This window comes from Lissotriton helveticus, chromosome 4_1 (genome assembly GCF_964261635.1).
Source record: "Lissotriton helveticus chromosome 4_1, aLisHel1.1, whole genome shotgun sequence".
In the NCBI taxonomy this organism is placed as follows: domain Eukaryota; kingdom Metazoa; phylum Chordata; class Amphibia; order Caudata; family Salamandridae; genus Lissotriton; species Lissotriton helveticus.
In genome coordinates, this window is record NC_136063.1 from 29,390,177 (window position 1) to 29,413,876 (window position 23,700).

The 23,700-nt window shown below is 44.4% G+C and overlaps 1 protein-coding gene across 1 annotated transcript in view; it reads right to left on the reverse strand.

Annotated features, from left to right (window-relative positions):
• LOC144828297 (glutathione synthetase-like) overlaps positions 1–23,700 on the reverse strand; it is a 560,445-nt gene that overhangs the window by 440,391 nt on the left and 96,354 nt on the right. Inside the window, exon 4 of the mRNA XM_078686380.1 lies at positions 20,725–20,800. Within this exon, the coding sequence (XP_078542506.1) occupies positions 20,725–20,800 (76 nt within the window). The remainder of the gene's footprint in view (positions 1–20,724; positions 20,801–23,700) is intronic.

A 23,700-nucleotide genomic window follows, 5' to 3' on the forward strand; every position in this document is an offset into this window, starting at 1 on the left:
TCTCAGAAGCCTAGTGATGGGAGTTGCCAACTGAGAAAAGTGCGAGATAAAACGCCGGTAAAAGTTAGCGAAGCCAAGGAATCGTTGTACCTCTTTCACGTTTTTTGGGAGCGGCCACTCCTGCACCGCTACCTCTTTCCTATCTGCCATGCTGAATCCCTGGGGACTCAGGATCACTCCCAGGAACTCCACCTGTCGCACGCTGAACTCACACTTACTTAGCTTGCAATACAGGTGGTTTTCTTGCAAGCGTTGTAGGATCATACATACATGGTTAGCATGCTGAGCTGGGGAAGCAGAATAGATGCGGATATCATTTATTTATTTATTTATTTTTAGTGTTTTCTATAGCGCGAACATGACCCTGCACAGGGTATCAGAGCGCTTTACAATAGCATATAAACAACATTCTTAACTTTACATGTTACTAGCCATAGGTGATTACGTATTAGCAAATCCGTAAGAGCTAACATAACCAAAAAGTTCACATATAGATTTCTATAAAGTCTTTGGAACTTAAATGAGATAAAAACTAGAATAACATTTCAACCTAGTACAGTGAGTTGCTTGTGTGGAAATTCTACCAGCCAGGCCGAATGAAATAAAAGAAGTACAGTTATAAGGATTTAAGGGAGAAATTTCCTCATATAAAACGATTTTGCTTCCTTTTTAAATTTTGCGATGGTTGGAATTCTTCTCAACTCCGGGGGGAGGGCGTTACAAATTCTCGGTGCCGCCCCTGAGAATGCTCGGTCATAAGTTCTTTTCTTATGGAAGCGCGCCGGTTTCAGTAGTAGATCAGCATTGCTCCTGGAGGAACGGGACCCTCCCGACAACGTGAGTTTCTTGGCGAGGTAGACTGGATATTTGTTGTGAATTGCTTTGTGTGTGACACATGCCAGCTTGAACTGGATTCGTGCTTCGAAAGGAAGCCAGTTGAGAGCTTTCAAGTGGGGGGAGATATGGTCAAATTTTTTGGATCCCGCTATGAGTCTTGTGGTTGCATTAAGGCATGCTTTCAATGGGGCTGTTGAGATCTTAGGGAGCCCGGCTAAGGTTGTGCAACCGTATTCAATCCTTGAGATGACCAATGCCTGAACTGCTGTTTTGAGGTCTGCTTTGTTTAAGAAAGGCTTTAGTTTTCTTAAGTAGCTTAAGTGGAACCTGGCGTTTTTTGCCATTGTGTTGATATGTACAGACGGATTGGTGTCACTACAACGCATGCTTTTACATCGCATGCCTTTACAACGCGGTTTTTACATCGCATACCATTACAACGCATAATGCTTTTAGGCGCTGGATAGTGAATTATTTAATTTACTATTCCAACTCCAGTCCCCGTGGATAGCAGGGAAGGTGTTGGATAGTATATTAAATACATTCCCTATCCTAGAGCGCCCCCCAGCGCATTGCGTTGTAATGGTTTGCGTTGTAATGGTTGCGATGTAATGGTAGTGCGTTGTAAAAAATTCGTTGTAAGTGATGTTCCCCGTACAGACATATTAAGGTTTTTGTCCAGAATGATACCCAGAGATTTAGTTGACTCCACAATCTTCGGAGTGCACTTTAGAGCTGTGATGAGGTTGGACCATTCAGCAATCAATGTTTTGCTTTTTTTAGGAGTAATCAGGAGGAATTCCGTTTTTTGAGGATTAAGTTTTAGGTGGTTCTTGGTTAGCCATAGAAGTGTTCTTGCTAGAGCAATGTTCATTGTCTTTAAATCATCAGTCGACGCAACCTTAATGTACAGCTGAGTGTCATCAGCATACATATGGTAAGCAATGTTAGCATTTTGAAGTATTTCCGTAAGAGGTTCTACGTATAGATTGAAAAGTGATGGAGATAGCGTTGAGCCTTGAGGAACTCCTATAGTATTGTCAGTTGCATTTGAAAGGGTTTGATTGACCATTATTTTTTGTGATCTATTCTCCAGAAAGGAGCTGAACCAGGATAGCACTGTCCCCTCGAATCCCATCCTGTTTTTAAGTCGATCGAGGATATAGGCATGGTTCACCGTGTCGAAAGCTGACGACAGGTCCAATAAGATTAGGAGGCATGTTTTATTCTGGTCCAGAGCCAGTAAAGCGTCATCTACTATGTGCAGAATCGCAGTTTCTGTACTGTGATTTGGACGGAAACCGGATTGGCAGTCATTTAGAAGCTTGAATTTAGAGATGTGTAGGCTCAATTGATGTTGGACACATTTTTCCAGAATTTTGGCCAACATGGGAATATTGGTGACCGGTCTAAAGTTGTTCGCATCTAAAGGGTTCTCAGTCGGGTTTTTTAGGAGTGGGATGACTTGTCCTGTTTTTAAGCAGGCTGGTATTTGACCTTGAGACAACGAGGCATTAATGATCTTGAACCAGGCCGGGATTAGCAGGTGATTTATGGAGGACCAGCATTTCGCCGGAAGGGGATCATTGTAATGATTGTTAGGTTTCGAGGTCGCCATGATTTTTTAAATGTCTAATTCGCTGACCTGTGTAAAATCTGACCATCTCGCACTGTTTTTGGGTTCGGCTGATTCTGGTTCCTCCGGCACCTTATCTCCCCAGTCCTTCTCCAATTCAATGTCATCCGCCGCTTTTTTGAGTTCCCTCTCCAATGAGTTGGCTTTGTTTGTAAAGAAGATCGAGAAGTCTTCGCTGTTTAAGCAAGTTTTGGCAAGGACTGGAGCTATTTTGGCCGCCTTGTTTGATTGATCTTTAAGTAGATCGAATAGTTTCCTTGGTCTATTAACTGCATTGTCCAGTTCTTTCCTGAAGAATTCTTTTTTAGATTTAATAATGCTTTTATTATACGCTTTCCTGGATTGTCTCAGTAAGGTTAGCTGGGGTGAGGAGGGGTGTTGTCTCCATTTACGTTCAGCTGATCTCAGTGACCTTCTTTCTTCATTTAGGGCTCCGTTGAACCATGGGTTTTTGTCTTTGTCTGAGAATCTTTTTAGTTTTAGCGGGGCTATGTCCTCAATGATGCTGGACATTGTTTCGTTGTAATGTAGCGTGAGGTCGTTGACGTCCTCCATGCTCATGGGTGGCTGCAGATCAATATTGCATCGTGCCGCTAGGTTTTCCATATTAATTTCTCTGGTGTCCCTAGACCATTTTTTAGGTTTAATAGTTTGTGTAGATGATTTAGATTTTCTGAGGGGGATTTCGAAGGTAATTATGTGGTGGTCCGACCAGTCGCAGGGTGTGATTGCAATGTTCTCAATAGATTTCTCTTTAGCTATGATCCAATCAAGAATAGATCCTTTATTGTGGGTGGGGAGATGACATCCTTGGACTAAGGATTGGCTATCCAGGAAGGATTTTAACAGGGTGATTTGATTGTCATCATGATCTTCCCAATGCATGTTGAAGTCTCCTAAGAATATATAGCTCGTCTGCAGATTAGAGTTAGAAGTTATGATTTCTATCAACTGGTCTGTGAATTTGGTCTTAGTACCCGGGGGGTGGTATAAGGCATGTAGTTTACAGTTCAGGTTATTTGCTGCTCTTAAGGACATGCCTAGATATTCACATATCATCTATATACACGACCGCTATGCGATCCAGATAGTCTTTCAGAACGTCATCAAGGAAATACTGAAACGCCGCAGGGGCATTACACAGCCCGAACGGCATGACTAGATATTCGTATAGGCCGTATCGCGTTTTGAACGCCGTCTTCCACTCATCTCCCCGCCTTATGCGGACCAAGTGATATGCCCCTCGTAGATCGAGGTGAGTATAGATGGTAGACTCTCTCACCTGGTCCAGCAACACGGGGATGAGCGGAAGCGGGTACCGGTTTCTTAATGTGTTCTTATTCAAGACGCAATAGTCTATACAGGCTCTCAGTTCCCCATTGGCTTTGGCCGTAAAGAAAAGCGGAGAGGCCGCAGGGGAGCAAGATGGTCGTATGAACCCTAAGGCGCTGTAGTGATCTAAATAGTCACGCAGATGTTTGTTCTCCGGTTCGGAAAGGGCATAGACTCTACAGGAGGGTGTGACTGCAACATCCACCAGGTCGATCCGGCAGTAATACTCGCGATGTGGGGGTAGTGACTCCTCTTTGAGCTCGCTGAACACGTCCTGAAATGCCGCATACTCCTCAGGTAACGTGACCTCCTTCTCTGCCGCCGTGGCCACCCGATGAACCAAGGCAAGAGTCAAGGCTATGGAACCGTGTTCTTTCATACACTGCTGCAGACACTCCCTGGACTGGAAACTTATGTTTTTTTGTCGCCAATCCATGGAAGGACTGTGTAGCCACAGCCACGGCATGCCCAGTATGATTTCATACTGTGGAGCCTCGATGATATTGAGGACTATGTCCTCCACGTGATCATGTGGGTTCCAAGATCAAGTTAATTCCAAAGCCTCCGTATGTTCGATTATGGGGCCTGACTTTAACGGAGTGCCATCCACTGCCAGCACAGGTTCGGGTTTCTTGCTACGCACTCGTGTCAACCCTAACCGCTGTACTAACCCCTGGTCGATAAAATTCCCCGTGGCTCCTGAATCGATCATGGACCGGACGGGATAACTGGTGTGGCGAACCACCAATAGCATGTCCACCACGATATGCGATTCCGAACGTTTATCTCTGTAGCCAAAGAGGGAATCTGCCACTCAGGTTTCCGTGTCTCCTCTTTCCTCTCAACCGAGGATTGAAGTTTCTCCTCGGTGTCGCCTACCGCACTCACGGCCACCTTTTTCCCCAGGAAATAGGTATTCCTCCTCTTAGGTTTCACCAGGCAGTCTGGGACATAGTGCCCTTTTTTGCCACAGTAAAGGCACAACCCCTGGACCCGACGGCTTTCCCTTTCCATCCTAGATAAGGGAGGTCTAACGGCCCCTATGTCCATTGGCTCGGGTCCTGTCCCCTTAATGCTAACCTGAGACCGGTTGTCTAGTTCTTTTACCGGGGAGGGCCTATCCCCTCTTCGTCCTCCCCCGTGTCTAGCAGACATTCGATGATCTAGTCTTAGTGTGAGGTTTATAAAAAACGATGCAGGAGGTGGGTTGGGGATCGATTTGCGCCAACACGTCCTTCATCTCATCACACAGCCCCTGGTAGTATATGGACTTTCTCTTCTCCTCCGGCCAGGCGATCTCCGCCACCAGGCGGTTGAACGCCGTCATGTAAGTCACCAAGTCCCTCTTTCCCTGTTTGAGTTCCAAAAGCTCTTTGTCTGCGCTAAAGGTGGTTGCTCGCCGGTCGAACACCCTCTCAAACTCTTTCCTAAAGTCATCCCAGTTAGACAGTAGAGGGTCGTCGTTCCGAACCAACGGAACTGCCCAATCGGCCGCATCCCTGGTGAGATACGAGATCGCAAAAGCGACCCGAGAGACGTTAGTAGGGAAGGACGCTGGTCTGCACGAAAAGTGCAATGCTATCTGCGTGAGGAAGGCCTGAATCCGGTGTGGATCCCCGGAATACCTCTCTGGTGTGACTAAAGGGACTGGTGGGGGCACCGTGACGTGTATATGCGGGTTGGACGAGGAGGCGTCAAAAGGGTTGCACGCCTGTCTATCCACCCTTTCCCTCAATGCAGTGGTCTCAGCTTTAGAATCCGCTAATTCTTGCTGTACCAGCACCAATGCTTGCAGCAAGTCATCCAAGGATGCCATGATTGGGAATCACCCGGACCAAGAAGAGCAGTATTTCGTGGGTATCGGATTCTGTCGGGAACCACAAAGCTCTTCGGGATCCGTGTGATGCTCAAATGGTCCACCTCCGGACCTCCCCAAGCTTGGTTCTTGTAGACACCCTAAGCTTAGAGGTGGTCTGGCGAGGGAAAATGTAAAAGGCCGGGATGGTGCGGCCTTGGGGGTGTCAACCTGGAAAACAAAGGAAGAACCCGTTATAAATACTCTGGGGCGTAATCCTGTCTGTATAACCTGTTAGTATCATGCTCGTACCTTACTAAGAGTAGTCGCGGGAAGAACCTCTCTGCCACCTGACGCTTTCCTCCTGTGTACGCCGCTGGTTGTTTCTTAGAAGCACATAAGGACAGCATTACTCCCCCATCTCTCCTATCGGGTATTTCTTCCTCTATAACCCCTTCTAGGTACCTACCAGAGACACACACCGTGAGACGCTATGGATTCCGTCAGGAAGCGCTGAAATAAGTCTTAGTAGCAACCAACCGTTAACTCCCCCTCTTCTGTTAACCTCACAGAAGCTAATGCCAGTATCACAAGTTATTGCACCAGAGCCCAGAAAAGAAATGTAATAAAAAACAAAGGAAAACGTGGGGGCTCCTCGGAGAAGAGAGCCTGCTCGCCTTACCCCAACACACCCGGAGTCAACAGTAATTTTCTTCGAATATTGGAGCGGCAATTTGAATTGGCAGGCAATCTGCGATGTTGTACAAGGTCACACGTTGCAGGAGATATTTTGCGGCTGTGCAGAAATCCCTTTCCACTGCGAATCCTTTTTGCATTGCGTTCTACATTGCTCCACAGGCAGAACAATCCAGTTAATGGTTTTCAAGATATTGCATTACCTGCTGGATATCGGGAGCGATTGTTGGGATGTTGGCAAGGCATACATACATTCGCCAGTCAAATGGGCAAGTTTTGCAATTAAACGATGGTTGTACGCATATTGCATAAGTGTAGAAAAATGTTATGTTGTAGCTAGCGCCAATAATAGATAGAGGCAGGTAGCCGAAGAGATTTCCCTTTTGTTTTACAGTATTGATGTAGCTTGATGTAGATGTATATTCTGTCGGACATAGTTGTTACCACAGAGAGCGTAGCCATTTCTAGAAGTAGAATTATTAGTAGGATGGCGACAAAGAGAGCGAGAATTGTGGGCACTGTTCCTGTTATTCCAGAGATGATCGAATGTATGTAGTCTGGTATTATAAGAAGAACAGTTTGAAAGGGTGTTAGAAGGCTGTAGAAGAGTGTGTTAAAAAAGTGTGCCAGACCTTAAGTGTGACAAATATTGTAAATTGTGTAACAATTCACAAAGTGTAATGGGCGGTTCGTATTTAAAACGGAGTGTATTTTACTTGAAGTTTGTGGTATCTGCAGTCGATAAATTTCTGTTGCAGGCTTGAGGTAGACTACTGTTCTGAACAAAAGCACTTTTAGTTTGGTTTGTTTCTCGAAATCTGTTTTCAAACTAAGAATTGATGGCCAAATTGAAGTTTGGGAGTTAGTTCGTGTGGGTGGGAGTAAACATTGCCACAGGAAGTTACTCTGTTTGAAACAGTAAGGACACGTGGTGTGCCAGCTCACAATCTGAAGGAGTGCATGTTATTGAGAAGCAGATAACTGCCGTTAGAAAGCTGTGTGAATGTTAGTCGGATTGTGGGAGTTGCGTACTTCTCAGAAAGGACGCAAGGTTGGGGGCTGTTAGCTTAGAATTGCAGTGTAGTTGGAGATTCTTGGATAGTAATGAATGACTGTGATTGTGGTCGCACTTTTCACCTGTGAGAAAAATTTCTGTATGCTCTTTAATACTGCGATATGTAAATGGGAGAAACCACGGCTCGTGAATAAACGTGCTACCTTATATAATCACATTCAACATGACAAACAACATGTGCACGTAGCAGCTACAACAACACTACATACTGTGGGAAACCTGGCTAGGCATGTACGCAAACTAAACATGGCAAGGCACCTCTTCCTCACAATGCAGAATGCGGGGAGAGATGGAAGCAAAGTATGTGCGTAGGTGATAAGTAATTATCGATTATTAAAGTATATAATGAAAAGTCTTGAGGGGAGGTGCTTGACACAGTTGAGTATACAGAGCACAGACGCAACCATGATAGTACAGTCAGTAGGGAAGATTACGGAATGGTAGCGCGTACGTGCCTCCCCCCCCCCTAAATGTTTAGGGTAGTGGGCTGGCTCGGCGTACGTAAGTCTAGCATAGGGGTTTGAAGAAGAGGCACGTTTTTCTGGGTGTGGTTCTCTTCCAGATTGGCGAACGTGTCTGCCAGGTCTGCGCAGCTTACACCGCCATGTTGCTGGCACCATGAGCAAAGGTGGCTGCGTGAATGAGGCTTTCAGCGTGCTGGTATCTAGAAAGCGCAATGGCCGCTGCAACGCATATATGCTCCACAGTTCACCTTTCGACATCGCCTTATGTAAAAGAGGGCCCACCACTTGCCTGCGGAAGATCCTGGGCCGAGGTCTGCGAGCTGGGAAGGCTCCTGATATTAACGCTGGCTACCGCAAAACAAGCACACAGTGTCCAGCCTGAGGCCCAGCACTGTGGAGTGCTCTGTATACTACTAACACAGTAGTCCGACAGGTACCAACAGTGGAAAGGTGTTTTTGATACCATAGTGGGCGATGTTAGAACTGTATCTGAGAGTCCCTACAGTGGAACGGTGTCTTGATCCCACAATGGACGATGTCTGATATTACCTGTTGCTGGTTTTTCACAGAACTTACTCTGTTGAGGTGCATCAGACTCTGTGCTTCAGTAGTTAACTGCTGCACATGGTTATTGGGCTTAGTTGACTGCTATCGCTGGAATACACAGCGGTACAGCAGGTCCAAACAGTGAAACGGTGTCTTTAATTCTATGATTGAGGATGTCAGAAGTTAAAGTTTGTGGTGATTTCTGTGTACCCTCTCCGATGAGGTGCAAGCAACTCTAGGGACCAACAGTGGAACGGTGTCTTGGTCCAACAATGGACGATGTTAGAACTGTATCTGAGAGTGGAGATGGAGGTACCCCCTGCGACCTGGTGCAACCAGCTGTAGGTCCCAACAGTGGAACGGTGTCTTGATCCCACAATGGACGATGTCCGATATTACCTGCTGCTTGCTTTTCTCAAAAGTTGGTGTGTTGAGGTGCATCACACTCTGCTTCCAAAGCTAAGTGATGCACATGATTATTGGGCTTGGTTGACAGTAGTCGGTGGAGACTACTGTGGTACAGCAGGTGCGAACTGTGAAATGGGGTCTTGATTGTATGATTGAGGATGTCATAAGTTAAAGTTTGTGATGATTTATGTGTACCCTCTGTGATCAGGTGCAACCAACTCCGTGCTTTTGAATCGAATGGTATGTGGCTGTGAGGTGTTAATGACCACTGCATCTGTTCTAGACTGCGGTTCGCAGGGTTCACAATTTAGATTGAGTGGTGATTTTTTAATTACAGAATCCAGTAGCTAAGTAATTAGAATATCTTTTCAAACATGCACAATATTGTTTTATTAGAACTTTGGAATGTTAGGAGCTCCATTGAATCAATGGAATAGCTCTTTACTTATAATGTCTTGTATAAGCCTGGATCTTCAACATTGCAAAGTTTTTGTGTTCACAGCTCTGGCTGTGAACAAATGCTTCAGGGAGCCTGAAGGGATTCCAATCCCCTTCCGCTCTCTTAAGGCTTTGCTTTATTTGTTAGAACATTCTATCCTCTTGTGGCATGATGTTAAAAAAGCCTTATAGCCCTTTGTAGCTGGGCTACAGTAGCTATTAAAGTCTCTCTCCCTTGTTAAAGACCCTCGCCTTCAGCTTGGGCCTTCAATGCTGGAGAGGGCCTTTAATAGCCGGTATAGCCTGCTGCGGCGGCTATATGGCTATAGTATACTTGGTTGAAGACGTTTTTTTAGATGAGTTGTAGGTTTAGTACAATTACCAAATTCATATTGCAAGTTGTCCCAATTCGAATATTTTTTTTTATTATTGTAGAGTTTTATGTAATTTATGTTGTATTTTTTAAAGAGTGAGTGAGAAAAAGTATTGATGGTTGTGTGTGTGAGCACTGCCTTCAAATAACAATGCAGAGTTCACAATTCAGATTGAGTCGGTATTGTAGATGGTGCAGTCCTGTTGTTGTATGTCAATTTTAGATTCCAAATACATTTTCCTGATTCATGCCCTTATATAGGTACAATTCACATTGCCCTTATATAGGTATAGAAAACAGTCCTTATTTAGGCATAGCCCATGCTACCCAAATACAGCCATGTCTACTTCCATCTGTTCATCTACGTCACAACGATTGCTTGGAAAACCAGACTCTTAAGCAGAAGGGACTTCCCCTAGCCTGGTTATTGATTTCTCCAAGAAACTCATTATTATGCATGAACATCTATTCCTTAGGGGTTTATCCATGACGTTCATATGCCCGACTTTTACGTCAATACTGGCATTCCTAAACACCTTCAAGGTATAAATATACCTTCATTTGCTATAGCAAAGCACGGTTTGGATCGGTGCAGTTCGACTACCTACTTGCACGACACAACTCGCTACAGCAAGTGCTGAAGGAAGCCAACTCTCCAGCTGACGCACTGACTAGAAGCTGTCATCCTCCTGCCAAGAAACTAGCTCCAGTGTTTGACTCCCCCTGCGGGGTGTTGGAAAATCGAGTCCTGAGAAAGAGATACCAACCTCTCTCATTCTAAGGCAGGGGTACTCCTAGTACGGCCCGCGGGCCGGTGGCGGCCCGGCAAGTCTTCCTGGGCGGCCCGCGGACCTTGCAGACACATGTGTTTAAAAAAAAAAATCAATAGTGTTTGCAAATACAGCCATAGCAGCGCGGACTCAGACTCTGCTCTGTGGGGGCCGGGGGATTCCAGTATTGTCAGAGGGGAGCTGCAGGGGCCTAAGAGGTGAAATTGAACAAAGCCTCATTAACATCTAAATGGTCTTTTAAAGACCCGTGAAGTACTTGGTGGGGCTGTGTGTGCATGAGCTGAGGAACCTGTCGCTGCCCGGGCTGAGGGCTGACACACACACAGGTGAGAGGGAGGGAGGGAAACGGAGAGAGTGGAAGGGAGATACAGACGGAGGGACACACAGACGGAGGGAGGGAGACACAGAAGGAGGGAGACATAGAGGGAGGGAGGGAGACACAGAGGGAGGGAGACACAGAGGGGGGAGGGAGGGAGACGCAGAGGGAGGGAGGGAGACACAGAGGGAGGGAGGGAAACAGAGAGTGGGAGACAGGGAGGGAGACACGGAGGGAGGGAGGGAGACACAGAGGGAGACAGGGAGGGAGAGTGGGAGACAGGGAGGGAGACACAGAGAGAGAGTGGGAGACAGGGAGGGAGACACAGAGGGAGAGTGGGAGACAGGGAGGGAGACAGAGGGAGGGAGGGAGACACAGAGGGAGACAGAGAGGGAGAGTGGGAGACAGGGTGGGAGACAGGGAGGGAGACACAGAGGGAGAGTGGGAGACAGGGAGGGAGACACAGATGGAGAGTGGGACACAGGGAGGGAGACAGAGAGTGGGAGACAGGGAGTGAGACACAGAGGGAGCGTGGGAGACAGGGAGGGAGAGACACAGATGGAGAGTGGGACACAGGGAGGGAGGGAAACAGAGAGTGGGAGACAGGGAGGGAGACAGGGAGTGAGACACAGAGGGAGAGTGGGAGACAGGGAGGGAGACACATAGGGAGAGGGAGACAGGGAAGGAGAGGGAGACAGGGAAAGAGTGGGAGACAGGGAGAGAGTAGAAGACAGGGAGGGAGACACAGAGGGAGAGTAGGAGATAGGGAGGGAGACATAATGGGAGAGTAGGAGACAGGGAGGGAGGGAGAGACAGAGGGAGGGAGGAAGGGAGACACAGAGGAAGGGAGGGAAACAGAGTGGGAGACAGGGAGGGAGACAGAGGGAGGGAGGGAGACAGGGAGGGAGACACAGAGGGAGGGAGGAAAACAGAGAGCGGGAGACAGGGAGGTAGACAAGGAGGGAGGGAGAAACAGAGGGAGGGAGGGAGACACAGGGAGAGGGAGGGAAACAGAAAGTGGCAGACAGGGAGGGAGACACAGAGGGAGAGTGGCAGACAGGGAGGGAGATACAGAGGGAGCGTGGAAGACAGGGAGAGAGACACAGAGGGAGAGTGGGAGACAGGGAGGGAGACACAGAGGGAGAGTGGGAGAGAGGGCGGGAGACAGAGGGAAAGTGGGAGACAGGGAGGGAGACACAGATGAAGAGTGGGAGACAGGGAGGGAGACACACAGGGAGGGTGGGGGACACACAGAGAGGGAGGGAGACACAGAGGGAGGCACAGAGGGAGGGATGGAGGGAGACAGAGGGAGGGAGGGAGACACAGGGAGGGAGAGGCAGAGGTAGGGAGACGCAGAGAGGGAGAGGGAGGGAGGGAGAGAGAGGGAAGGAGACACAGGGAGAGAGAGGGAGGGAGAGGGAGAAAGAGGGAGAGAGAGGGAGAGAGAGAGAAGGAGGGAGAGAGAGAAAAGGAGAGAGAGAGAGAGGAGGGAGAGAGAGAAAGATGTGTGTATGCTGGGTCTGGTGGCTCAGTGGACGAAGCTGTCTGCTGCAGGGACCTTTGTTTAACCTCATGGTCACAATTTTTTTTGTTTTCGCCCTGCCCCCTCCCCCTCTGACCCCGCCCCCACCGGTGCGGCCCTCGGCCGCAAACCACACTGTAAATTTGGCCCCCGAGAGAAAGTTTGTGAGTACCCATGTTCTAAGGTATGGAGCTGATTAGAACCTAGAGAAACCTTTGGCAATTCTTGGCAAAACTAAACCTATGCTAAAAACAGCACCTACTTTTTCCCTCATACTAGACCTAGGTTAGGTACACTTGGGTAGGCGTATTTTAGAAGCACCAGTTGAGTAATTTAGCCTGTGTTATTTATGTATTTTTATATATGTCATAGCAACAGACAATGCTATTACAGTATTATTTTATATTACTGTTTACGTTGCATGCATTATACTTCACATTCTGTCTAACGATTGTAGCAGTTCATATCTCTTGTATGAGAAATAAGACTGTTCAATAAACCCCTTTTATTGAAACGCCTGTCTCTATATTTCTATGCAACTCTGTAGAAACGAAGCATACACGATTGACTGAGTGAACTAGTTATCTAGTGTTTCTACGACTCTGAAGATATTTTTCGGTTTTAGGGGAAACAAAGTTGTCATGTTCATGCGTTTGTCAGATACTAATCCCTTCTTGTTTATTCGAGAAAGGTTCTAGTGACCTCTGAGTTATCTGGCACACACACAATTAAGTTTAATATACTCAATAGAGACATACTGACCTCAGTCCTATGTCAAATCTATTGTGTATGTTATTACAATGCGCAGAGCCTATTAGGGCTATAGGAACTACACTACATGGCACCCAACGGTTTGGTGAGGCACTAATTTAACGCTAGATACTAAAGTAACTAAGTCGTGCTTTTCTCACAGACCCCTTTTCCTGTAATACTCCAATAGACGTCTGGAGTGGGTAAAAGGGATAATATCCGCCATAGCTGAGTAGGACAAAAAATCCTATGTATTTGTTTTTACTTTGTAATATTGTGCACCTTATCGTAGTTCCATTGAAACTTGCACCGCAGTTTTCATTAAACAATGTTGAATCAAGATATCAAGACACTAGTACACATTCCTCTCGTACCTTTCAGACTTCGTCACAGAAATCCGAAAGAAAAGGACGGTCAGAAAACCAAGAAGAACGCGTGAAGTCCAAAGACGATCAACACGGTCAGAAAAACAAGAAACCTCAATTCACCAAAAAGAAGGTAGCAGGTCTAAAAATCAGACATGCCTAGGATCTTGAGGACACAACTCAAGAACGGAGAATGGGCTCAGACAATGTTGGACAGCGCAGCAGAAGTCACAATAGCTTGCCAGAACCTGAATAGGTCTTCTGGAGACAGTGGACTTCAATGAATTCATTCAAGTTGAAATTGCAGATACAAGGGTTAGTTCGCCACATGGGTTATATGAAATAACAATCTGGATGGAGGGAGACGTAGCAAGAAAGGTGAAAGCACTCTTTTGGGAGCGACTTTCTAAGGGTTATGACATTCTTCTAGCTGAAAAAGACTGGCCACCAAAATTTGTCATGGAGCGCCCACATGGCGAAGACATCATTATGCCAGCCTTCTCTAATCATATTCCAATTCATTTAAAATATACTTATGCCAGGAAATGGGCAGTCGCCCAAGCCCCAGCATTATACAAAAATCATGTGGGATGGGATGAGGACTCGCCTCACCATAAAATCCAACTAAAAAGTCAACCAACTGCGCAAAGGCAGTACCCAGTTAAGCAAGAAGCTAAAAAACAGGTCAGGGAGATCTTAGATCAACTTGAATACCAAGGGGTGATTGAAACATGCACCTCGTCAATGAACAATCCTTTGTTTCCTATCTCCAAACCAGACAATACATATCGTCTAGTATTGGATTACAGACATCTAAACTCTTGTTGCAAAACATTTGCAGTGCAAAATGCACACAGTACAGCATTAATGAATAACATTGTGTTTAACATTTTTAAAACCACATTAGATATTTCTAACGGTTTCTTTTGTTAGAACATTGCACCAGAAAGTAGGTATTTAACCGCTTTCTCAATTATGGGGACACAGTGTCAATTCTGTTGTCTCCCTCAAGGAGTCAAGAATAGTCCTTGGTTATTCTCAGCAAGGGTAACAGATTTACCACAAACTTATGATGACGAAGCATTGTCATATGTAAATGACATCTATCTGACAGATGATGACTTAGATAGGCACTTGAATAGGGTGAATACCATTATACTTGGATTCGCCTCTGAGGGTTATAAATTCAATTAAAAAAAATCTAGAATTGCCCAGCTCAACTTCCTTTTACTAGGATGTGAACTTTCAAGTGAAGGCAAAAGCCTGGCAGCCAACTTTCTAGAAAGTGTACGCTGCTCCAACCTCTAAAAATGCTGAAAACCTTAGTCAATTCTAGGTTTCCTAAATTTCGGAAAAAAATTACATTCTGAACTACGCAGAAATGGTTAAACCTCTCTATGAATGAATCGAACCTGATTTTAAAACAGTAAATTGGACACAAAAACACACAGAAATGTTGCGTTGACTACAAAAAGACATGTTAGCAACTACACATTTGCAAACACGCGTAAACATATACTCAACCTAGTGATCCGAATCATTCCTGGTCAATGCGGATTCATCTACTTAACTTTTAACGAAGGTGAAAAAATACCAATAGTTTACAAATCACATTTGCAAACACAAGTAGAAATGAAGTTCACTTCTACATAAAAAATTGTGACAGCGGTACAAACCGCTGTAGCAAAAGAAAGAGCCCTAGCACAGGGGAAACGCATTATGGTTGTAACTCCTGTACCTGCCTTAGAGGCAGTGACCAAAGCAAGGATCCCAAATGCAAAAGATTTACATCCAAAATGGATACAATGGGTTAATTATCTTACTGCAACAGATGTTGAATACATTTTTGATCCTTATTTGAAAACACAAGCATTTCTACAATACGAACAAGAATGTCCTCTGCCTACTGAAATTCTGCCTCTTGGCCAGTATGAATGTATAATTTATACTGATGGATCAGTTCAACCCGCTACGGGGGGGTGGAAAAGCCTAAAGTGGTTGTGCGCGATCATTAAAGGTTGTTGGCGCGATGGCAAATTTAGACCAATGGTCACTAAAATTCAATCCTTAGGAGATTGTACAGCTCTGTGAGCTGAACTACAAGCATTCAAGATGGCACTTGAGAATACGGATCGCGAATTCCCCACAATCATAGTGTGTGATTTGTTTTATTGTGTTACAATGAAAACTTGCAAAACTGGCTTCAAAACGCTTTCAAAGATGCATAAGGTAGCACACTTAAGCATAAAACGCTTTGGGAGCAAGTAGTTCAGTTACAAGAAGGACTACAAAACAGTCATGTGATACATACGCTGCGTCATCAACGTGATGGCGTTCACGTTGATGGGAATTCATTGACTGATGAAGCCGTGAAGGAAGCTGTGCAAATAGACTTCTGTAGCTGCAATCACTCATTCAAAAACAAAAATAGACAGTGAAATAAAGCAAAGACAGTGGTATAACTTTACTGAAAGGGTTTCCACTCAAATACTCGTATATAACTGATGCGAACAATGTTCAGTTTGCTCGAATACCTGAAGTGGGGGATAGGGTCATTCCAAACATGGAACATAGATTAGGACTAATCCTAGAAGCTCATGCAGGGCTCACCTCTGCACAGGCTGGTGTTTCCACCACAGTATCACTATTAAAACAGAGATACTGCTGTCTACGCATGAGGAAACAGACCAGAAACTATGTTTGGAATGTGAGATATGCCAAAAGATGAAAGTCTCTACTGTGAAACGACCTGCGCAGACGCCCCTGTTAATTTCCGATAAACCATTAGCTAGCGTTTACCTGGATCACTGCGGTCCCTTACTGAGGGATGGTAAATATAAATATATCATGGTCGCAGTGGATTCGTGCTCAAGGTTCATTTGGATGTAGCCTCAGCGCTCAGCTGACTCTCGAACTGCTATAAAAGATTTGCAAGTCTTTATCGGTACATATGAAGTTTGCATGCTACATTCTGACCAGGGTCCTGCGTTTAGCTCTCAAGCTTACAAGGAGGCCATGGCCAATTTGGGCGTTGCATTGCGGTATTCTAGTCCATTCCATCCTGAGGGAAATTAGGTTGTGGAGAGAAAAAACCAGGACATAAAGCAATCTATAACAGCTAGGGTATTAGGTTGGGGTGACGGGTGGGTTAAACATCTAATAAGTGTCCAACCTAGTCTTACCCACTGGAGAACTTCTTGGCAAGTTGTTATCACTCCATATGAGGTCCTATTTGGGATAAGAATGCTGGTCGCGGACCTTGTTTGTCAGACATCAGTGGTGGACCAAAAAGATTTTGATATCAAAGATCGTTTGGCTGTTTTACAGGACTTAAAAGAACTAAGAACGCAACAAAGCGACGTAATACTGAAGCCAACCACCACTGAAGAAAAAATAACCGTCCCAGCAAGGCCTGTCTATATCTCTTGTATGAGAAACGAGACTGTTCAATAAACCCATTTTATTGAAACGCCTGTCTCTATATTTCTATGCAACTTTGTAGAAACGCAGCATGCATGATTGACTGAGTGAACTAGTTATCTATTGTTTCCACGACTCTGAAGATATGTTTTGGTTTTAGGGGAAACAAAGTTGTCATGTTTATGCGGTTGTCAGAAACTAATCCCTTCTTGTTTATTTGAGAAAGTTTCTAGTGACCTCTGAGTTAGCTGGCACACACACAATTAAGTTTAATATACTCGATAGAGACATACTGACATCAGTCCCATGTCAAATCTATAGTGTATGTTATTCCAATGCGCAGAGCCTATTAGGATATAGGAACTACACTACACTGTAGGAAAAGACATTGCTCCAGTGCGCTCTGTCTGCACCACTCATATGCATCATTGCAGGCTCTGCATACAAGTCAATGCCATGTAGCTGTGGGCCCTTGCTGACTGCTCTCTCAGGCCGAAACTGCAGATAGCAGTGTTCACAATTGAGATTCAGTTGATATTGTAGATGAGGTAGTCTTGTAGGAAAAGACATTGCTCCAGTGCGTACTATCTGTACCACTTATATGTATCATTGCAGGCTGTTAGCCCTTGCTGAACTCTCTTTCTGGCCTATACTGCAGACTTCAGTGTTCACATTTGACATTGAGTCGGTATTGTAGATGATGCTGTCCTGTAGGAAAATACATTGCTGCAGTGCGCTCTGTGTGCACCACTCATACGCATCATTTCAGGCTCTGCACATGTTTATTTGCTTTTCGTATTGCATACTGTAGAGCTCAAGTCAATGCCACGTGGCTGTGGGCCCTTGCTGATTGCTCACTCTGGCCTACACTGCAAACAACAGTGTTCACAATCGAGATTGAGTCGCTGTTGCAGATGAGGTAGTCCTGTAGGAAAAGACATTGCTCTAGTGCGTAATGTCTGCACCATGCATATGTATCATTGCAGGCTCCGCACACGCTTTTTTGTTGCTTCGCTTACGACACACTGGGCAGCACAAGTCACCTTATGTAGGTGTGGGTCATTGCTGACCGCTCTCTGAGGCCAACACTGCAGACAGCAGTGTTCACAGTTCAGATTGAGTTGCTATTGCAGATGATGCAGTGTTGATGGCAAACGATATTGTTTCTAGTATGGCCAGGCTACAGCACGCATTGCTGGCTGTGCACATGCTGAATGCTTTTGATGTGGCTATGCAAGTGCAGTAGAACTGATGGAGTGTTTATGATATAATCTTTTTGTGAATTATTTCTGTATTTTTTCACATCTACTGTCCTTATCTTACTGCAGCACAAAATACTGCTTCTTTTAATATTGAATCTCTGTGTGTGATGCAATGATTACTGTTGTAGTTGATGCTAGCAGCAACTATTCCCTGAGGGCTGGTTTACACTCACCCCACACGCACCCAGCACAGATGTCACTGGATACATGACACTAGTAATAAAAAGGAGTCGAGCACACGTGCCCGTACTCACTTCCACTATCTATCTGTGTCTGTGTGTTCATTATCTATGCATGATACTGTCTCTGGGCAGTACTATATTACGTTGTGCTGTGGACAGTGTATGCAACCGTGTTACTTCTGGTATTGGAGAACATTTTGGTAATATAACTATTAGGTGTATGGCTATCACAGGTGGAAGGCTACTTTACAGAGCATGAATATTGAAGAAAATGATGGTTGCATGTTGTGTGTAGTGTAAGATATGTGTATATTGCAAAAGGTTTAGAACAAAGGGGCATATTATCAAGGACTGGTGTTAAAATTATCGCCGTTTTATCGGCAGGAAACTGCCAATAAAACTGCGATAATGGGCTTGATAATACGCCCTTGTTAATCCCCATGGAAGCCCATGTTCTTGTGTTAACATGGGCTTCTACGGGAATTAACAAGGGCGTTTTATCAAGCCCGCTATCACCTTTTTATTGGCAGTTTCCTGACGATAAATTGGCGATAATTTTAACACCGGTCCTTGATAATATGCCCCAAAGCTCTCTAAACAGAAGAGGTGTGTTTCATGAAATGCAGTACAGATATTGAGTACAATGGGTTGCATTTTCGAACTGTTACAATGGGAAATGTTATGAACTAATGAAATGTTTTTTTATGGTCACATGGCAATCGCGCAGCTAGTGCGCAATGAGATCGCAATCGATGTGATTTTGAAAAAATATATTTACTATAATATAAGTTTATTACAGTTAGAAATATATAACTGTTTAAAATATTTTTAATTATCGCTTGCTCTCATATACACTTTAAAGTTACTTAGATTTAGTTTTGAGACAAAAAATGAGGGAATGGCGAATGGGGCGTGATATTTTACATCTATGTCGTAACACAGGGCGTGGCAGCATGCATTTGTCGGATTTGGAACGCGCAGTGGGTGCCACCCCATATGTACTTGACGTAACTCGCCACTTGGTAGTGCATACTGGTTGTATCCCACAGTAGCAGCTGGCGCGACCTCATAAGTACATGTTGTTACACGGGACGCGGTGTCACAAACCCGTCGGATAAATCACGCTTCCAAAATGTAATACGATCATTATCCCGCTCAAACCTGTGGTTTTTCAACTCCTTAACCACGCCCATCTGCGCCTGTTCCCCTCCACTTCCCCTCACCCAATTGAACAGGCGCAGATGGGCGTGGTTAAGTAGTTGAAAAACCACAGGTTTGAGCGGGATAACGATCGTATTACATTTTGGAAGCGGAGTTGGGAGAAACATGTTCGAGGTTGAACTGTTAAGAAAGGTATGTCCATATACTGGGACTCGATGAGAATAACCGTAGTCACCGTGTGGGTTGATAGTATAAGACTGTTATTTAGAGCGCTGCGATTAGGAACAGCATAACTCACCCAATTGATCCAGTAGCTAAAACTTGACGGCGTTTAAATACTTTTGTAGAGGGAATATGCTGTTTACGAGATGGACAACGTGATTTATAAGGGGTATCATTATAATGACTTAGCGATGCTTGTTGAAATGTGGGGATAAATACATGGCATTAATTGCAATACATTTGATTTTACAGATACGAACCCCTGACGAAGAGCCGTAAAGGCTTGAAATGTATTGGGTTAATCACTCGTATTTTCGAAACAAGGGATTTTAACATGCTGTATTAAAGGCGATTGGGCATTATACATGCACTTGAAAATTAGAATCAATTTGTTTTGAATCAAGCAACCAACATATCAATAAATATTGAAAACATGACCTAAATAAGTGGATTAATGGATTAAATTTGGTTAACATTGATGTTTATATTTATCCTACAAAACGTGATGCATCCTGGGACTGGTAGTACTGCGTACATCAGCGTTTCTTTTCTAATTGGCTTGACTGACGCAGCAAGGATGAAGCGTCAACCAGGATTGCTCCGTAAGAGAATGAATTCAGAGAAACTAGCTAAAGAGCGGTGTGCGAGGCAACTAATTCTATTCATAGTTATTAGTATTATTAACATTATTATTACTATTCAATTACTACACATGTGACAACTTGCTTTAAACTTTTAACACAATTGTAAAACTTTACACAAATTGGAACTTCAAATGCTTTTTCATATGCTGGATAATTGAACCAAGCTCATATTTCCAATAATAAAGATGATTAAACCTCTGAAAAAGGTGATTTCTTATTAATGAAAGTTACAGTGGGTACTAAATAGGAATGATGAAATTCAACACCTGGAAGTGATTCTTGAAAAATAAAGGTGACCAGCTAGAAGAGTTGCTCTTAATTCACCAGTAAACATTTCAGATTAACCACATCTTTCAAAAGAGAGGCACAGCTCTTGAAGATATAGGAACAATAGCAACAAGTAGACCAAACAGTAAAAAAAAGAAAAGTGTTCCAAAAGACTGGAGGTGCAGAGCATTTTTAAGAAATGTTACTGTATTTCTCTCTTACCTGAGCTAATCCTTCTTTCACCACATGCTTGTAGATTGAAAAAAGTTGAGCAATGAAATTGTCTGCTTTAACTGTACTGAAAGATAAAAGCGGAATAAAATGAATGTAGCCATATAACCTCATGATATTACTAATATGCATTTCCACGTGAGAACTAGAATGTATTAGTAATATGGAATCATTTACTGCAATTTTTGTTCTCCAAGTATTGTTCTTAATGGGAAACGGTATTTACCATGATGCCACAACAACAAGATGCATTTCCAATGAACAACATGAGCGTCTTTAGAATAACTTTTTTTACCCCGACTAATGGGTCAATTGCGATCCCTTTCGAAGGCCTTCAAATTTAATTCGGGTTTGCCGAACCTGATATGGAGCCCTTGTTTCCAACCGAATCGTACCCAGTTCCGAAACGACCGATTATGATGCCCGGAAATCTTGCGGGCTGTCTCAATTGGTTCCAAATGGCATTCGTGCAGGTCAAGCCTTTTTGAGCCGATTCGTATAGGACTCAGTTTCTGAATGAGTGATTATGATGACTGATCGGACAGCCGTTCCGATTCGGTTTGCCTGGAATTAAACAGCTGTTGGAATTTGTCTTTGGGGTCCAGTGGCAGGCCCCCCTTAACCTGGGGCCCTCTGAATTGGGCCTGTGGGGGGTACCCATGGGTCCCCTCTTTCCAACCATGCACAGTGTGGCAGGCACCATGGGGTGCCCACCACAAGGTTCACGATTTTCCACAGTCACCCCTCTCTTCAATAGGAGCCTGTGTTCATGTTCTTACCACAAGCTCCCATTGTAATTGAATCATATCTGGAAGCATCTGGATGCATCCAAATCGCTCAGGCGGACTCCCCCAATCTGAGTCATCCGCAAAACATTCCTTAACAAATTCAGTCAGAATGCTTTGCGGGCAAGATCATAATCAGCCCCTAAGCATTTACCAGCGATGTCACTTACTATGTTATGAGTGATGTAATATGTGAAGTCATATGCAATACGCTGCGGGCAGGTAAGTTGTAGTTAGCTTAGGTAACTATAACTACTGAATTTTAATTGTTTTTTAAGAGTGAAATCTGAGCCTAACTATAACGTCCCTGTAAACTTTGTTTTTTTACGTGAATTCTATGATTTCTAATGTTATTTCCTAACTATAATGTCCCTCTAACCTTTAATTTTTTTAAGTACATTTCTAAGTTTTTAAACAATTGTATTTCCTAACTGTGACCTGTTAGCTTTGAGAGTGAATGTGTGAGCGATTGCATGAGCATCTCAGGGAGTCTGCGAGTGTCTATGAGAGTATTCGAGTAGGTCTGTCAGTGAACGTGTGTATGTATGAGTCGGTCTGGGAATGGGTCTGTGAGTCTCTGAGTGGGTGTATGAGTGGGTGCATATGTGTCTTAGGGGGTCAGTGAATGGGTTTGCCAGTGCGTCTATGGGTGTGTTACTCAGTCTACGAGTAAGAGTTTGAGTGTCTCAGTGGGTCTGTGATTGGATGCGAGAGTCTCTCAGTGGGTCTGTGAGTGGGTGCATGAGTGTCTAATTGGGTTTATGAATGCATATGAGAGTGCTTGAATAGGTCTGTGAGTGGGTCTGTGAGTAGGACTGTAAGTGGGTGTGTGAGTGTCTGAATGGGTTTGTAAGTGGATGTGTCAGTAACTGAGTGGGTCTGCCAGTGGGTATGTGAGTTCCTGAGTATAACATTGTATTTATGCCAACTGGAATTGAGGGCAGTCCGGCTATCGAACTCAGACAGGTTCTGATAACAAAGTACCTTGGATTGAGCAAAGTGTTGACCTCAATGTTGAACTGTGCAGTCCGTTGGCATCTGGCCACGCTGACTGTAGATTAACTGTCATCGAGTAGCCGCTGCTTTAGTGTTGAAGGCAATGCATTTGTTCCAATTGGTGCAAAGTCGCTGCTGCATCGATGGTGATGTGGAAGATGCTGCTAGAATACATTCCTAAGGGCCAGAACCAGGAGAGGGCAACTCAGGCAAGGCTAGGATTCATGGAACACAGATTCCAGCAGCACCCGCAGACTTGAAGGAAGTTGTTTGTGTACCTGACACTTCAGAAAACAAGAGGCAAGCCCTTGGATATAACTTGGAGAGAGTGCAAATTCCAGCTCTCCTTCAGCAGGGTCAAAGAGCAGCAGGCAGCAGGACATCAAGTAGAAAAGCAGTCCATCCAGAAAAGCAGTACAGTTGAGTCCTTCAAACAGCACAGCAGTCCTTCTGACTTCAATTCATAGTTGAGAATCTAACTTCACCAATGAGGAGGATTGATCATTACCATTCCAAAGGTATGAAACATGAAAAAAGATACTCCTCTCTGATCATAAACTACAGCTTAAAAGCGTTTTAAGGAATTTCCAATGCTGGCCTAAGAGAGGGGAGAACCTCACAGTAATGTAAAGTGAAATAGGATATTTGTCACTACCATGGCATGCAAAACATGAAGGTCCATGTCCTACCTTTTACTTACACCTCACCCTGCCCTTCGGGCTTCCTATGACTTATATGTAATAGAATGTGAGGTTAAAGCTGGTAGTAGTTTTAAATGCCATATCGAATTGGCAGTACACTGCACACACAGGCACTGTAATGGCAGGCCTGAGACGGGTTTGAAAGGCTAATTCTGTGAGTGGCACAATCAGTGCTGTAGCCAACAAAGTATCGTTTGAAGTACAGGTCCTGGATATGTGGCATAGCACTTTACAAGGGACTTATCAGTTCGGAAAATATGGCAATTAGCTATAAACCAATATCATCATGTTTAAAGGGGGTCACATGCACTTTAGCACTGGTTAGCAGTGGTAAAGTGTTCAGAGTCTTAAGAATCAGCAAAAACGAGAGGCAAAAGGCAGAAAGTTGGGGGAAGGCCATATTAAGCATGAAAGGTCTAACACATTGTTGCTACATCTTGTCTGCAATTAACAGGAATAACTGCTACTTGTGCCATATATAATGA